The sequence below is a fragment of the Astatotilapia calliptera genome, chromosome 4, assembly GCF_900246225.1.
Source record: "Astatotilapia calliptera chromosome 4, fAstCal1.2, whole genome shotgun sequence".
NCBI classification, from domain to species: domain Eukaryota; kingdom Metazoa; phylum Chordata; class Actinopteri; order Cichliformes; family Cichlidae; genus Astatotilapia; species Astatotilapia calliptera.
The window spans coordinates 27,074,066-27,092,480 of NC_039305.1; the positions used below are offsets into that span (position 1 = coordinate 27,074,066).

Below are 18,415 nucleotides of genomic sequence, written 5' to 3' on the forward strand. Positions count from 1 at the left end.
TTCTTACCTGATAGGACTTCGTTTGGTCTTTTGCTGCTGTAGCCCATCTGCTTCAAGGTTTGATGTGTTGTGCATTCATGATGTTCTTCTCCATATCTTTGTTGCAGTGCATGGTTATATGAGATACTGTTGCCTTCCAGCTTCTCCTCTGTTTCTCCTCTGATCTCTGGTATCTACAAGGTATTTTCACCCAGAGATCTGTTTTTTTTTAACCATCCTCTGTAAAAACTGATTGTGTGGGAAAATCTAAATAAATCCGAAGTTTCTAAACACTCACATCAGCCCATCTGACACCAACAGCCATGCTGTTTAAAGTTACTGAAATCACCTTTTTTCTTCCCCATTTAGATGCTCATATTGAAATTTATCTTCACTATCCCTAAGTGCATGGAGTTTCTGTCATGTATTTGGCTGATTATATATTTGTGTTAACAAGCTGTAAAATAGGTACCTAATGGATTGGCAGATGAGTGTATTTTATTTTATTTTTTTTACATTAGACATCACGTCTAACATAAGCTCAAAAACAGACTAACAACTCAAAATGTCCCCATATTTCCATACATCACACCCAAACATTGCAATTTATTCCCAGGACATGCGCTACATGTGAGCACACCCAGAGGTCTTGGAAAAGGAAAATGTGTAATTACTAATAAGTACATTTAAATACTGCATAAAGCAAAAGGTTTCAGTTTGAGAAGTGTCCTAAATATTTGTGTCAAATGGTGCCATTGACAAACAAGTACAGCCACTCGCTCTTACAGATCCAGACCCAACCAGATAAAGGCGGGCTTCATGCATGTGTAAACACTTTCAAAGGCCAACATTTTTGGATGTTATAGATGTTTAATGTATCTATGTTAAAATGCAAACCACTGATACCTTGGCCTTGGCACTGCTTATTGCTCATAGGATGATGACAGTGGTAGCCAATTAACACTGGGATATCCAAGCCAGGAAGGGCAGAGTGAAAGTCTTTCCTCTTTTGGCAGACTCAGTGGGGGTGGCAGATGGTACTTAGACAGGCTAAGCTGTGTACTTCTGTCTCTGTAGAGATTAGAAACCAGGTGCTCCCTTGTAAACGTGACTGCAGGCCAATCAATAAAGCCTTTGTTAAGTTTATCTTCTTTGATTCTATTCTCTTTAATTCTATTTAACCAGCTTGAATTTGGAATCAACTCCAAGATGAAACAACCTCTAGAGGGCATCAAAACATTCCAGTTCAATGGATTAAGTGGTGTAAATTTATTTTAAATAATCATTATTCTCCATTTAGGATTTTCTGGTCTTTGGATGATCTTTAGGCTTGTTAGAAAATATGCAACAAAACCCACAAATGATACATCAAGCTATACAGAAAAAAGCAGCTGTGATCAGTGTAATCTCCTCTGTGTGGCCTCAGAGTAAATCCAAGAGTAAGAGTGGCTTAGTAAAGAGTCCCTTCAGACATTGTACAGTGACTGGAGCAGCCAGAACCAGTGCATCCAACCTATGAAACCTGCTTAGAGGCATTTTGGAAATAGACTTTCATAAACCAAGAGGCTCACCAAAGCTAAAAAAAAGTGTGAAGCAGCTTGGTCTTTTATTAATATTGTCAAGAATATATCCCATACATCCCATCATTTAATTCTTATTCATATTGCTTGTTCTTGCTAAGTTAACCCTTGAAGATTTAGGCATGCTACATTCACAAAGGATATTTTGTGAGTTTTTTTCCCCCATACAAGTAGGCTAGCTTAAATAGTTTTATAGTGTTGTCTACATAACTGACAGTTGTGTTTATGGTACAATATTTATTTATTTTTAAAAAAGTATAAACCATGTTGTTCCATAAGATTGGACCCTTCTTTTGTTGAACTGTCAACTGAAAGTGTAAACCTTTCTAAATCTGACAGAGCAGGAAGCTGCTGCTAATGCTAGCCAGGGTTCTCAGGAAGTAGCTGCTAATGCTAGCCAGCATTCTAACAAAGTCATTTCCTGGACCAGCTGGAACAGTGGCTGTTTTGGTCCAAGAGTTTTTCCTAACATAATCTATGGACTGGTATTGTTATTTTTTTTTTAAAATAATAATAAAGATACAAAAAAGCATATTTGTCACAGATACAAAGCAGAGTTAAAAGAGCGAGGAAGTATTGAAGCTGGGACTAGCATAACAATTTGGGTTATTTTGACTATAAGTCTAGTGCTGGTCTAGTCCCTGATATTCTGTTTGTAGTGTTCAAGAACCAGGACATATAACATCACTTCTTTTCTTTTGACGGCTTCCCATTGATCAGGCCGGACTCCCAGCGTTGCCAGAGAGAAGCTTTCTGTCCTCCTGCTCGGTGAACTTTTGGCTCCTGCTGTGAGATAAGACGAAGAAAAACAAAAACAACCTGGATTTAGAGTGAGAGATTAGCTCCTGCTTTCTCAATTCACAATCAATTATACTTATCCAAGCATTTCTACAACAAAGAGGATACTTTAAACTTAATGTTTTTCTTTTATTTGTTTAGTATTTGTTTAGTATTACAAAATTTGAAATTCTGAGCTCTGTAGCAACTCTTTTCAATGCTTCTGTATGGAATTCAGTGCAATACACAAAACAGGACCTTTTTATAATCCTCTGTTCTTGCCAGTGTTTAGCAATACATCCAATAGTTTTACAGAACAATGAAGAAAACAGTAAATGTAGAATTAAGGCTTGTTGCAGGTGAATCACCTCTATCTGCTCCAGTTTTATCTGGTCCTTTTTAGAAGGAGGTGGCCAAACCCGCTCCAGTTTCCCCCGTGACTGTTTCCTGCTGTCTGTAGGACAGAAAGAGAAAAAGAACAACTAAGTAGCTCAGTAGCTAAGCTACTATATTTGGTAAGATTAGCAGCTCTCTACTGCTTAGACTGATTTTAGAAGTTTTAGGGTAGTTCTGAGAATCTACACAGTTCTATTGTAATGACAGTAAGTAATTGAGCTTCTTTATTTCCATGCCTTCTAAATGGCTCAGCAAATAGCAAAGATACCAATGCTTTCCCAGACACACGCAACTTCGGTGTCATTCATTTAGCATACTATATGTATAGCAATCACAAATTCAGCTGGACGCTTGTACATTGCAATGATACCACTTACATATCTAGGAGGGAAGTGAGCACTTTAGAACGACAGATTCTTTCAAAAATGTTTCACAAACCTTTGTTTTTGATATGCACGTAAAGGATTCTAGGCTTATTTTGTATTATTTTTCAAATCACGTTAATATTTTCAGCGTGAAATTTTTTGCTTGTCGGGCTTTATCAGTGTATCTGGGTTAAACAAGTACAAAGTTTCCTCTTGTAAATGTTTAGGGTAACACAAAACAGCTTCTTTGACCTTAGGAATGACTCTTTCTTGCTTCCACATATTACTGACATTTGTAGCTTTGTCAGCATGACCTGGAATCAACTCAATCTTCAACAACAGCTGCTGATGACTAAATTCTAACATGGTGATACTTATTGACACACTCCCTTGATTTCTGAGTTCTCATGCAACAGGAGAAAAAAATGCACACAAGCTACACTTCATATAGTTCTTTCAAATAGGTATTTCAGCGGGCTGAACTGATTTTTATTTGCACCAGGCTATAACCAAACTAGAATTTTCCAGGTAGTGCCATTCATGTTCTCCCTCAGCCAACGTTTAGATTAGACAGCTGACAGCATGATGTGTCCTTAACCATCAGTGACAGGAATGACAGTGAGTTGTTGATAACATGTCTGGGATAAAACTATGTGATGCTAATGTTGAGAAGCATTCATTAAAGTGTTCAGACTAAGTGTCAAAAGGCATGTGGGATGAATAAAGACCGAATTGGCTCTTGTTTTCCCTTGATGGGATTTTAGAGATCTTATGCTTCACATTGTCAGCAATGTTTAGCTAAATGAGCAAATTAGGTTAGAGCTCATGCAATTGCTTATCACTGATGGAAGGCACTCACATGTCAAATAGTTGTAGTCAAGTAAAAAGTATATTTTTCTGTGAAAACTTTGGAGTATTCTTTAGTCGAGTAAAAGTCAAATCATGCCAAAATTATATTATATAGTAATGTTCCTCAGTAAATAGTATAAAAAGCTGTCCTTAACCTCCTAGGACTTGGCGTCCATATATGTCTAGACTAAAATACAAAATTTTGCTCTACAAGGGCCTGATATCCACTTACGAGGACATTATACTGCCACTATTCTATCGAAATTTAAAACAAATGTCCTCATATGTGAATGTCATTTTTCTCAGAAACAAAAATCAGGTAAAAGAAAATATGGTAATTCTTTGTTTTTACAATTATCAGGTCCCAATCAGCCCAAATAGCATAAAGAAATTAAAAATGCATGCCATGAAAGTTCAGGTCTTAGGAGGTTAAGAACTTTGCTAAGTAGTATAAAACTGATGTTAAACAGGTGCATACTAACCTGTTGGGAGTGTTTGTGACTTTTGTTCATCTTCACTATTCTGTCTCTTCTCTCCATACAGACTGCGTCTCTGCTTGCGCAGCTCCTCTTCTCTTTCTTTGGCTTCTCGGATGTCCTTCTCTACCTCTGGTTGTAGAGCCAGGGCTGGGCGCAATTTGAAGAATGGGTTTTGCTTGAGGATTGAAGACTCTTTGTTTGCATTTGCTGCCTTTGCTTTACCCTCCACAGCTAACGTAGAGAAGTCATTGCTTATAGAGTCCATGCTTCTGTACAGGCGAATGTTTTTGTCTTGTTTTGGGTAAGGGGATAAGCGAGTTTTGTCTCGTGACCCTCCAGTTGGGCTCTTTGATCTGATGCTGTCAGGACTTTTTTCCTTCTCAAGATTTGCAGATTGGTACAGCCTGAGGGAATGTGCTCTGGAAACAGGACAAGTTTTGAGGGAAAACATCTCAAGGCTACGTGTGCGCTCTAGCACTGAAGGGTAAATGTGACCTTTCCTCAGAGTTGTGGGGGATTTACGGTGTCTTGTTGGACCCTCCGGATTGTCCTGCTGGAAGGCTTCAAACAGCAGTTTTGTCTCTTTTAACTGGCGGATCTCTCCTTTGCTGTACCCCCCTGGGATTTTACCTTGATTGACCAGCACTAGTTCTCTCTGAATATCCTGACTTATCTCTTTGAGCATCTTCTGTTCAGAGAATTGCCACTCGTTGCATTGGCTTGTACCTACCTTGGTAGTGAGTGACTCAAGAGAGATATCTGTTTTAAAGGGAATCTCCAGCACATCTGGATTTTCTGCAAGATTGAAAACACCTCCAGCTCTCTGCAGCTTCTGCTTCCCCTGGGCTGCCTCATGGAGCTGCCTCTCCATGTAGGTTTCAGCAGCTGAAAATCGGTGTCCAGTGGAAAGAAATGGAATTTCATTAGAAGTTTCATGAGGATTACTGGGAGTCAAATCTGTAGGCTCCCAGCTATCACTCTGATTGTCATTAGAGTCACTCGGATCTATTCTGACAACCCTCTGGTCTTCTTCTGACTCTCCTGGAATTGTGGATGAAGATGTCCTTGCTCTTGTTTGAATGTCTTTGTCCTCATTATTTTCCTTTTCCATCAGGCTCACCTTTTCTTCATCTTCCTTAAGAGTTTCGAATCTGCCTTCTTCCCTCTCTTCTTCACTAGGTATATTCTCTGTTTCAGTCCCAAACATGCCCTTTTTTTCATCCATCATGACAGCCTGCTGTTGGGTATCAGCGTTCTCTGACATTTTCACATCATGTCGTAGCTGTACCAGCTGCAGACGATGAAGCAGTTGCTCACCTTGTTGGATATCAGTAGATATTTTCCTGCTTCCATCCTCTTGCTCCCCCATTGTCTCTCTTTCTTCAGAACCTTTGGAGCTGGATAGCACTTGCATTTCTGTGCTGCCGCTTTCTTTCCTCACACAGTCGCACTTTATGAGGTTATAATCCAAAGATGTACGGTCATCATGCTCTTCATTGTCTTTGTCCGTATCTGTTTGGAAGTCAGCAGCCTGTGCCTGACTGGTTGCTGTATCGGTCCTGTTTTGGTTGCATTTACAGAGCTTGAAATCATCATCGGAATTTGCCTCCACACTCTCGATAGCTATACTTTCTCTTAATAGTTTTAAGTCTGTTTCATCAAAATCACCAATGTCCTTGTGTTTTATTTTGTCTCCGTCTTTGTCTAAATGGATCTGATTCTCAGAGTCTTCTCTGTGGTTTGAATGTGTTTGTTTTGGGTAACTGTCTTCCTCCGTATTGGCTTCCCAGCAGTTTCCCTGTTCTTCACTTATAATTACAATGTCCTCTGGTTTGTCATTCTCTGTTGCGTTATTCCCGTAAGGTCTTCGATCTGTATCATAACCAGTTTCCATCAGACAACCAGTCACATCCATGGATTGTTGTTCTTGATAAGTTGGTGGAGAGGAGTCTTGTTCATTGGATATGTTGGCCATAGACAACTGCACTGCACTTGCAGTCACCTCTTCATCCAGCTCGTTTCGTGCTACCATTAACTGCTCCTCACTATGAGACAAGTCTAAGCCTCTTGGATTAGCTTCAGCCTCTGTTGCGTCAACTGAAAGGGTCACACCAGACTTACTTGCTGTTGCACCTGTGCTTTTCTCTGCTGGCAGCGATGTAGCCGTGCGAGGTGGAGGAGGTGGTTGAGGGATGAAGACATCATCTGCACCTTCATCATCCATCACACTGTAGTACCTCATTATAGCAGTGGGAGCAGCAGAGATCGTTGTGATTTTGTCTTCAGAGGTCGCTGAAAAATTCTCTGTGTGGTTGCTCACATGGTTTGAATCCATCTTCATCCACAGACCACTGTCATCATCAGAAAGTAGAATTTGAGGGCTGCGTCTAGGACCTCTTGCTTCCATGTTGAAACGTCTTTGAAGCAGTTTGTGGTGTTCTGTCTGCGTTGCCTTTTAATAAAATTTAAATAAGAGACATGAGTGTCATTGAGGCTTATAAGCGTCAGTGCTAGTAATTGTTATTATTATTATTACTGCTGTTAGAAACTATAAGAAAGAAAGAAACTAAGAAAAGGCTAAGAAAATGCCTTTTTAGTTAACATTATATCTGCGACATTTGGCAACGATACGGTATTATTGTACAATGCATTGTCTAATTTTACTATTTACAGAAACCTCTAGTGCATTATCTGTTAAAAACAGTGTACTAGCAGAAAATTACCAGTGTGTGATGTGATCTTTGTGCAGTTTTTCTTTCTTTCTTTCTTTTTACAGTGCAGTATAGCATTTCTTTTTGTCTAGTAACAGTACAGTAACTGAACCTTAAAGTTCTTAAATTAGATTTTGATACAAGGAACCTGATAATACAGACCTCAGGATAAAGCTATACATTAGGACTCATCCGCACAAGTGCCCTGTGTTGCCATATTGTCTGCGGTTGTGCACCAATTATTGCAAAAAACCCCAAAACAAAACAAAAGAAAAAAAAAACACAAAAATTTTAAGATGTGTAGCAACGAAGGCAGTGAAAAGTGCAAGTTTGGCTTTGACAATAATGAGTAAAGGATGACAGAGTTTCACACACTGAAAATGAAACCCTTTTTATTTTATATAAAAGGACTATGGGGTACTATTAAAACCTTTTCAAGTAAGCACTACTTAGGTGGTCGATGTTCATAACAAATTCCTGGTGAAATTAACTAAACTGTGTCTTCTTAGTTTTGATATATGACCAAAAATCTCAAAATGTAGGATTTGTTTAGCTGCTGATCTGGTCGGGATCACAACAACAGCAGGCTTAAAATGGACCAAAAATAGAAATACGTTTATCCGTCCATCCATTCATTTATACTTCCTGTTTTTTTCTGTTTTTGTTTTTAAATTACTTTGTGTTTTGGTAGCTTTTCTCTCCTATTCAGGTCAAGTACAGACATTTCTTCTGACAAAGGAAAAAAAGTAATGTCATCATAATGCAAGTCTGCCTTAAATTCTGATTTATCTTCATTCTGTCTGAACTCATCAAGCTAATTTCTGACAAGTACTGTGAGATGTTTGCAAATAGAACCTCAACAGCTATTTAAACACGTATTGTACATTTACTCTGAACATCACACAATAATTTGTATAATTATTTAATAATTCTTTTAAGACATGCTTAGATATGGAAATGTATGTCCTGGCATAATCTGGTTTATTGAGCTGCAGGTTTTAAATCTAAGAGTCTATATTTACACCTGTATTCAGGGGCTTAATGCCAGCCACACTGCAGTTAAGGATTATCAACAGCAGTAACACCACGCTGTTTATAAAGCTCAAGCAACAGGACATATTAATGCACCTTAATGAGCTTAACCTATTTATTCCACCGTGCTTTAGAGGAACACTTTCCTTTCTATCGTTGCTGTGAAGAGTTTTGGAGATCTTTTAAATATTATAATAGTCTGAATATTGTAGTTATTTGTAGTTCTTTAAAATACCTCCTTCTCCTTAAGTGACTGTGTAACATTATATGGAATTTTGTAATTCCATTATCCACTATATGATTGGTAGTTATTCCTGTAGTATGGATACACTCACACACAGTCAGCTGTTCTTACTCATATTTGTGCTGTGATAATATGACTTCAGCTTTATCTATCTATCTATCTATCTATCTATCTATCTATCTATCTATCTATCTATCTATCTATCTATCTATCTATCTATCTATCTATCTATCTATCTATCTATCTATCTATCTATCTATCTATCTATCTATCTATAGATCTACTATCAAAACCTGTCACTTTATCAAAGAAAGAAATTGAGACAGATAATCAAACCGAACAAGTACAAAGATTTTTCCATCACACAGGCATTTTAAAAGAAGAGACTCACCTGATTGCAGTGCTGTGGTCTTCCCCTGTGCGTGATAGTACTAACCTCAATGGAAATATGAATGATCCAGCTCATCTTCTTAGCTCATGTGCCCTTCTCTACTCTATGTCATGTGAACAAACAAAATCCGCATCTTTAAGCAGCAGCACACAGTTCAAATGACCTGCAGTGAGTGAGCCCAAAGAGCTGAATGACCCGCTGCAAAGTGAAAATATGGAGTCTGACTCTTGGTAAATACTGTCGTTGGTCCTACACAGCAACCCCCCACTCCCCCAATGTATGTAATGTAACAGAATGCTTCATGTGATTTTTACATAACTTTGATGAATTAACATCAAAAAAGTCATTTTTTAAACAGAAACATTTTGCTTCTTGCAAAAATACTGTAGATAACTTATGATTAGTTCACAGATATGCAGTGTTTATTTAGTTGATAAAACTGCTAAAGACTACTTTAATGCTGTAAATACAAGAATTAGATGAAAGCAGTGCTTTCCCCAAATGTCATTATGTAGTGAATGTAGCTTGGCTATCTAGCAACAGCATTTTTCTTTTTTTTTGTTTAACACATTTTTATATGAAGACTGCTATAACATGAACCAGCGCTAGCAAGATGTGGCTGATAGATGGAGGATGATAGTAAAAGTTTGAACTAATATTTGATCAAAGCTACCCAAACTATAACCCAACAGAATTATTCAAGCTGGGGAGTTGATTAAAGAACCTGACACATCGCCAACCCAACTCAAACTTTTTGATCTCCATTTCTTTGCGCTCATTTTCCAGTTCTTTTCTTTGAATATTTCAGCATTTCCTCCAGTTTTCCAGATTTTTCTTGCAATCATCCTCTATTTCAATGATCATGTGTGCATCTTTTAACTTTGTTTCCAGTTCTGATACTTCCAGATGGATCTTTTTCTCCATTATTTGGTGTTCGAGCTCCAGCTGTTTATTTTTTTCCTCCAGCTGTGCATACTGACTTTTTATGTTCTCCGGCTTTTAAGGCTGCATACATTTCTCCTGGAGCTGATGTTTTTTCTGCAGAAGTTTATCCTTCTCCTCCAGATCTTTGTATTTCTGCTCCAGTTCTTATCTCTTCCAGATGTTTCTTACTCTCAAATTCCTTCTGCTCCTTGAGTACTTCAACTTGGATGTGTGCATCATTAACTTTAGTCACATCTGCCTTCTGTTGCTTCAATATTTTCGTTTTCGTACTCCAGCTCTTTTTTCCCTCAGGTAGCTTGCATTTGCCCTCCATTTCTTTAATAAAATCAGAAAAGGTGTCTACGTGAATGAAATTTCTTCTTTCATTCAGGAACCCATTAAGGTGACCCCATATTATTTACGATCTGTCCCGGTGGTTGTTACTCCATGGCTGAACACATGAAGGAATTTCTCCCATTCCAGTACAAATTGCTGGTAAAGCTAAGCTAAGCTAACACAGCCGATTTTGGTTCTCTGAGTTAAAGCACATGCATCAGATTAAAGGGGGCCTCATAAATTGAATCTTTGTAATGTCAGACTTGGAGTCCCTGTTTTTCCTGATTGAGCTGTTTACAGGTGTTTTTTTTTTTAAGATAACCATTCATTTACAGACCACTTCTACTAGATTACTTGATGTTAAAGAAAATGTAAAATTCTGATGATTCTCCAGCAAGTTCTGTATTGGCCTTTTCCCTCTGATTTCCCAGTGCATTATGGGACAGGAATGAGAAATTTCTATTAGCAGTGTCATATTTACCTCATTTTGAGTTCATGCATGATACAGTTTTTGGTTTCTTGTTGTTGAACAAGCAGGGATATCAAGGTCCACAGGGGATATGAAGGTCGGGATTCAACATTGAAATACAGTCAGACCCACTGACCCTACAGTCTGTGGCTAACAGTTAATGATTCCCTGTCTTACTTATGTGTAGTGAAGTTCTTCTTTGGCAGCAGAGTACTTCATATTATCTGTGGGTCAGACCATTGGTTATGGCCACATCACAATCTTCTGGTGGTGTTGTGTTGATGTTTGCATCCTACTACTGACTGAACATCTGCCAGTTTTGGAGGATGCAGTTTATGCTGGTGTTTCATTGTCGTACAAAGAAAGGATGGGTCCTTGCATGAAATTTATGCACTCTTTCACATGTGCTTGCAGCCTGTAGGTTGGTTGATTATGTAGACATTTGCAAAAGGGTTTTTTTTTATTATCACCATTTAAACTGTCATTCACTAAAAAACAGGGCTACCAGGTTATTGACATCGAAGCATACCATTGACTATGGATCCATACAAATTTATGTGGGTTTTTTTTTTCAATTCACCCTCATATCAATATGTAGCAACAGGCTCCAAATGCAAATGTATTATCATAAACACACTCTTTGCAAATTTCTACTGTTCTTCAACTGTTCATCAGTTCCTTCCAACCTTGTCTGTATTTGAACGAGATCTGATTCATGGGACTGAAACATTCATCTGATTCATCACGATAGTTTAGGAGTGTACAAGTAGGTCTTTTTTGTATGTGTGTGATTTTTGCACCAGGTTCCTAATGGTTTGATGATGGCATTATAAAGCAAACTCATCATTTCATGATTCGTCATTTGACCACAATGCTGCAGGCAAAATACTGTTACTCTGATAACCTTATTAAAATAAAGGTTTAATGCGTTTTTTTAAATGTGATCTTTAATTAACAGCATATTTTAAAAATGTCCATCCATTAATTTCATGTGGTAAGAAACATATTACATATGACAGCAGCTTGTTTTAACTATAATAATAATATCATAATCAAGGTTAACCATTTTAAAATGGATTTTTCTAAGTTAAATCCAGCAATGTAATTAGTGCACACTTTTTTTTTTACAGTAAACTTCTGTGGAATATTTCATATTTGAATGTGAAGTTATTTATAAAGAATCATATTAAACTTACTATGATCATAAATTAACAGTATATTACAATGGGGAATTATATTTTATGGTGTTAAATAAAGATAAATCCAATCATTTCATATGTGGGCTTACCTTCTTTAAATGTGAAGATCTGTTGTTTATTCAACATTTTGATGTAAAGTTACATTTAACAGCTTATGTAACATAATAGTCTCAAATTAACTGGATATTTTCATAATGATAAACCCATTTGCTAGTTTATAAACTTGATTTTGACATTTTTTGAACATATAAATGAAAGTATGCTGCCATATTTTATCCTGTTAAATATGCATCAAATGTACAAGATTTTTACATTAAATTACACAATAATCGAACTAATTAAAGTATTTTTCTGCAACTTTACACCTGGTTAATTGTACTACAGCAGTGGTCAGTATTTGTTGTTGGTGTAATTACTGTTTTTACACACGTAAACACCTTAAATAAAGGAAATTTTAGAAATACAAAGATGTCACGTGAATTAAAATTCACAATTTAAAGTCGTGATTTTAAAAGTCACAAAACTGCGCTGGAAAATCTCCATTTTAAAAAAATGCATTTCGGTGTATGATACAGAAGCAAATATGGGAGGTCTGCATGTTTACTGCTTTAGTGTGAAATTGTGAGTACATCTCAAATCTAATTGTAAAACTCGATCACTACACCAACTGGAATCTGTCATATTACAACATATCCTGTTTAACATCCACTGCCATAAATCAGTGTTATAGCTAAATTCAGTGAGAAAAAAAATCAAACAAAGGTCAGATAAAGACAGTGATTTCCAGATTTTCTACAGTGAATATACAAGAAGAACATATTGTTCTTCTTGTATTGCCAATGTGGTTTTAAAGTGTTTCAAACAATTCTAGAAGTATTTTTAATGTATATATCAGTTCTAAAATAGTGAAGGCATAGTTCAAGATGGTGGGCAGTATACTATTTACTTTCTTTCCCCAAGAATTAGATGAGACGATCAGTGCCTCAGAAAAATATTAGACAAATTCTACAAACCAATTTTCTTAACTTGGCATGAACGTGAAACCAACAAGCCAAACTGCCAGGAAGTTTAAAAAAAAAAATCTGCCAGCCAGAACTTCTAATTAACACCTAATCAGTGTTTGAAACTGAGAGATAAAAATGTCTTGTTGCCATGTCAGTGAGGTTATCTGCAGCCCGAGCGCAGCAGTAACCAGATGCTGGTTTTAGTTTCACAGTGACTGCACAGACATTAAAAAAGTGTAATGTTTCTCATGTAACTCTGAGCAAGAATGAGATAATTTCTCAAAATGTTCATGTTTGGATTTTTACACAGAAATGGTGAATCTGAATCCGTCTTAAGAAACTCAACGTGTAAAGGTGATGCATCAAAACACAGAAACACTCAAAATCTCAGGCCTCAGTTGCAGGGTATTTTTCATACCAGAAACAGTGAGGGACACCATAAGCATTAAGATGTGCATGCTAAAGGATGGAGTAATTTCCCCACCCCATTTCTACAGGAACCATGGCTAAACATTTAGTGTGGAGTTTTTCTCTTGGATGAGCTTGCTTGCTTGAAGTTCTTATTTCTGTCCAGTAGGGGGTGGAAGTGGACTTTAGTTCTCAGCTTTGTAGAAGCTGCACAAATATATAAGTGCCACTTTTATTATCAAGGGGAGGTGAAATGGTGGGTGATGGTTTAGTATGCTATTAAACCCACTCATATAAAGCAACATATAAAGGAAGCAGTGTATACATGGTATACAGGGAGTCTTTCTTCAACCATTTCTTACATGACAGAGCAACACCGGCAGCTCCTGTGCGTAGAACTGCCTTTTCCCTCTGTTATGCCTGGTGGAGATGTATTATGTGACTCTTTATCACCTTCCTCTGCCTGCACATCGATTCCAGCTCCGTTTCCACCCGAGGGAATAACCTGAACTGCTTCATCTTTGGACTCTTTCCCGGTGCCTTGCTCTGCTACCTGGTCTAATGGTGAATAAAGTGGAGGAGGCATTTCAGGTCCTAAGACATGCTCTTCTCCATCCTCCGTGATTATCACTCGTTCCACAGTGATCATGCCTTCCTGCTCCTCTTGGCTCTGACTCTGGTCTGTTGTAGCATCAGCGTATCCCAAGAACACAAGTGTGACAGGACTTTCCTCCAACATCTGATTCTCCACAATATCTACTTTTTCCAAAGTGTCTCTCACTGCCATCGTGTTTTTATCATCTGTGTTTCCCACATTTACAACACACTTCTCACTGCTCAGCTCAACTTCTAAATCATCGCTTCTAGAGCCGCCGAATGGCCTGTAGTCTTCCTTTGATGTGCTGGGATGGGTATGAAGCGACAGGCCTTTTTTCTCTGAGCCTTTGCTAGCTTCTACTGTCTCTGTCTTGGTTGGTGTGACTGTGACTTCATTCAGCAGCACTTTCATCCCGACCCCATCGATGACACTCAAGATCTGCCCGAGCTCTTTAGACGAGGGTTGATCTGCTGACCCACTGATAGTGTGGATGCTCCTCCTGCCGTCGTCAAAGACAGTGGTAGCCTTTGGAGCACCAGCTGGTGTGGACACAGGAGCCACTGACCTAACGATGGTGGCACCTGTCTTGGGGTCCCGCTCTACCTGCACCTCCAACATTCCCAGGACTGCAGTCACAAAAGACAAAGTAAAATGCTTACAGTGAGGCAAATCAAAAGGCCCAGTTATAATTAAATATTCATATTGATCTAATTTCAAGTCATTCACAGACTATGTGAGACCTTTATTTTTCCTAACAAAACTGCTTTTAAATGTTTCATAGGCCTGGGTGTTAACAAAAAGTGAGAAAGTACTAAGGTCAATGCCAGGTCATGAAACGGAGCTTTTGTGTTACTAATGTGAGCCGGCACAACAGAAATTATAGGGGCACAATGAGCAAAATGTAGCACGCTTATTCTCTACACACAGCCCTCCAGTGGGCATTAAAAATTAACCAACAGAAATAACAAGAAGGCTAAATATAACATTGTTCCCAGGCCTTTCACTGCAGTCCCTTCATTAAGTCGTATCCTGGGGGCTGAACTTGGACGGAGCAACATTAAATAAAGAGGTCATCATTTCCAAGGGAAGGACGAAGAGGGAAATACAAATAACTGAGGATAGCCTTTTGCCAAAATTTAGGTTTATCAACTTGTACAGTTGGCATTTTCACTGGTAAACATTTTTGTCATGCACACTTCATTAGCATTCACAAAATTCCATCATCGATAGTCCATTCCTGTGTCTCACCTGATCGGCCATCTTGCCCACCTTCATGCAACATCCTTTGCGCCATTAGTACAGAAAAGGGACCCACAGGCAGTTTGTTCCCTGAGAAAGAAAACATAGACATGGAAATAACTGTATTTTCAGTGCAGTGTACGCACAGAGTGTTTTTACTTGCTTTTCTATTTGATGTTAATGAACACAAATCACCTGACTGACAATGTCTTCATTAAGGATGTCATTTGTGCACTATCTATATTAATAGGCACAGTTATTACTGAGACAAGGTGATATAATGAACATGTGCCCAACACTGCTAACAGTTTTCCATTTATCATTACACTGCTCACTCACAAGATTAGACGCGCATAAAAAGAGTGTGGAGGTTTCAGGATGACGTGCGCAGACGAGTTTTGACAGTTCACAAATTTGCTCTCACAACAACTGAAGGAGCGATAGCAACACCCCTTTTCATAATATAATAATAATAAGAAGAAGAAGAACAAGGAGAAGAAATACTTTATTTATTCCAATGGTTGGGATAAATAAAGTATTGTTACATGAAAAACAACTTAGCTCAAACATAGTATCTTGTAGTTCTTAAATACGTTTACTAAGGGATGAGCTCAGTTAAATAGAGAATTGAGGTACTTTGACTGCGCCCTTCCCAAGGGGTCATCACAGCAGATGGATCTGCACAGATTTTCCTTCCTCCTACTCTGGAACAGAACTTCCCGTTCATCTAAGCCAGGGACGTCAAATTATTTTACACTGTGGGCCACTGGTTCAGGCCAGTGAAAGTCCACTTTTAGTCAGTGTAAAGAACAACTACACATTTATTATTTTTGTTTTTTTTTAATAAAAAAGAACAACATTTCAACAATACAGCTCAGTTTCTGCACACGATAAAGATGGGCTTAAATTATAGGAAATAAATGTTTAAAATTATAGGAATATTTCTCTACCCTGTAATTATAATCCCATAATCCACAGATAAATCATACATTTCTTCAGTAGATAGTGTAGATTTTAGATAGTGAAAAAACAGGAACTTTCTGTTATTTTATTGTTTTAGTGTACTTGCTTATTTATACCTATTTAGTGTCCTATGAATACCATAGAAGAGGAGTTTATCAGTGGGAAAAGCTGTAAAACTTAAGAAAAGCCGTCCAATGGGCCTGATTGGAGCCAAAGATTCTGGCCCCTGGCCCTTATGTTTAAGGGTATTGTGTCTCCTCCCAGTGATGGTGCAAGACCCCTGCATAGTGCTGAGTATAAATATAGGCCATATCTTATCTAGAAAATATACAAGAAACAAAAACAGAGATTAAAAAAAGCCTTTAAAATCGTTGATTTCTTTTCTCTTTTCTCTTTATGATTTATTTATTTCCCTGGAAACAACATGTGAGTAAATAACAGGAAGTTCCAATTTTCTCCTTTAACATAATTAGGGTTGATTTTTTGTATGCATCTGTCTGTTTATTTATATCTCAAACACTAACATCACTCATATATTTCACTTAGTGTCAGATGTTCACTGCTTCATATCAGGGCTGGATGTGCTTTTATAATGTATACACTCTTTTTACTTCTGTGTCCCTCCCAACTCCATAGAAGCTTTGTTCACAATGTGGAGATTGGCCAAAAAGTGCTGTGATAATGGTCTTCTTGTAGCACACAGAGTCAGAAGGAATTTAAGTAATGTTGTTACGCTCAAAGTAGAGCTCTTTCTCAGCCACGGCTCCATTCTGTCACACAGACTTAGATTATTATTCTTCAGGCAAAGACTTAGTTATGGCAAATTATCATCTGCCAAGAAAGAATGGTTTCTAGGCAGGCATAGTGATGAAAAGTGACAAAATATGATAGCAGCTGATGGTAAGCTAATGGCGGCTACGTGCAGCTGACTTCTTACCTTGCACGTCCTTGTCAGTGCCAGCCTGTGGGTAAAGGGAAGAGACTATTTTAAGTACTCCCCATGGTCAGACACTCAAAGCAGATACTGAGTCTACAACTTTAAACTCATGCCTCTGCCCCTCGCTTTCCCGAGCCCTCCCCAGTTTGTGCCCTGCTGTAAATATTTCACAGCCATCGTCAGAGAAGTGTTGAATCAAGTTTAGTTCCATCAAGTTAAAAGAAGCTGAGACTGTCTTGCCCAACAACCATTTCATGCCTGATACTGGCTGTCAGCATGAGACAGAGCTAAATGTGGGCTGGACCGCACAGTGGAACATTTGGTGGAGGCCAGAGGTCAATAAATACGACACATTTTTTGATAGAAGAAGAAAATACATGCTAAGGCATGATGCTAAGGCATTACATTAGTACAGCTTGCATTGAAAAACAAGCAGGATGTTGTCAGTATTTACCTAATTTCAGGTAAAGGTCTTGTTGCTCCTGTAAATATATTTAATTACTCGCAAAAACCTATCCTATGGATATTTTATTGCTAGGCCTACAGTGCTTGTCCACTTTGCTCATGTATGGAAACTCAGACATGTATGTTAATGTTATCATGTTATTATTTTTATGTTCATTAAATCCCAAAGTGCCACTGCACTAAAAACTGTTTTATTTACAAAAAACAGCATATACATAATGTGAACAATATACACATACATGTAACGTACACGTATTGTGAACAGTGTACATGTATGTTTTGAGATCAGCTAATTAGGATATGAGTGTTCTAAAAATAATTCCCATAAGCTTTAACGATGTGTATTATCCTGGTACCCCAGGCAGTTAATATAATGTACTTCCTCCAGATTAATTAATGTGTCTAGGAGGAGTTAGGTAAGAGATATAGATATAGATGTACAGACAATTTAATATTTTGTATCAGGAAAAGAAAAATGTCAAATTAAAATTAGTGGTGTCAGCGTTAATCTCGTGGAGATTTGCCACGTTAATGTGGTTATGTCGTTAACGTCATTTTAACGAGATTAACGCTGACAGCACAAATTAAAATATGAAGTTACTGTTGTTGTTGTATATATGTAAATGCTTACTCAACCTAGGGCACATCTTCCTATTATACTTGAGAGCAGCTTGGTCATCTGGCTGAAGCCGTGCAGTCACTAGAGTCTGTGTTTTTTTCTTAAGAGACCTCTTTTCTGGCAACCGCTGCCCCCTCTGTCTCATCCTCAGGCTTCTTTTGACTTTTAGTTTGTTCCCTGACACACATGCACACACGCACACATTGTCGTAGACATCATGTGTGTCAACACAAAACGACACACATTAGAGCTCATAATATAAATGATTCAGAGCAGTGGACACTGTGTCTGTGTTTATGTCGTACGCCCTAGGCTTTAATCCATCACGTCAACTGTCACATGGCTGCCTTCTTTTTGAACTCATCATGGCTAGCAGAGCAGTGGGTCTGTGACAGAATACTGTATGCTTCATGGCAAACATTCACATCTTTAGAAAACGATGAGTGTGAGC

At 38.0% G+C, this 18,415-nt stretch overlaps 2 protein-coding genes across 9 annotated transcripts in view; both read right to left on the reverse strand.

Moving 5' to 3' along the window:
- Positions 1-1,233: 1,233 nt before the first annotated feature.
- On the reverse strand, positions 1,234-8,997 carry LOC113021287 (uncharacterized). Of its 2 annotated transcripts, none has more exons than XM_026165867.1 (4): positions 8,804-8,997; positions 4,429-6,877; positions 2,705-2,790; positions 1,234-2,342 (listed from the first exon to the last, which is right to left on the reverse strand). In XM_026165867.1, the coding sequence occupies exons 1-4, from the start codon at positions 8,876-8,878 to the stop codon at positions 2,244-2,246; spliced, it is 2,709 nt and encodes a 902-aa protein (XP_026021652.1). In that variant the 5' UTR covers positions 8,879-8,997; the 3' UTR covers positions 1,234-2,243. The 2 variants fall into 2 exon arrangements, with proteins under 2 accessions (XP_026021652.1, XP_026021651.1); XM_026165866.1 differs by having other exon boundaries at positions 1,234-2,345; positions 8,804-8,994.
- A 3,195-nt stretch (positions 8,998-12,192) lies between these two features.
- Positions 12,193-18,415, reverse strand: part of LOC113021291 (palmdelphin-like) — a 53,466-nt gene continuing 47,243 nt past the window's right edge. For 4 of the 7 annotated variants that reach the window (XM_026165875.1, XM_026165879.1, XM_026165877.1 and 1 more), the window contains 3 exons: positions 16,881-16,905; positions 14,990-15,070; positions 12,193-14,367 (listed from right to left, as the gene is read on the reverse strand). In XM_026165875.1, coding sequence (XP_026021660.1) covers positions 13,502-14,367; positions 14,990-15,070; positions 16,881-16,905 — 972 coding nt within the window. In that variant the 3' untranslated portion in view covers positions 12,193-13,501. The remainder of the gene's footprint in view (positions 14,368-14,989; positions 15,071-16,880; positions 16,906-18,415) is intronic. The other 3 variants (XM_026165880.1, XM_026165878.1, XM_026165881.1) reach the window with 1 other exon arrangement.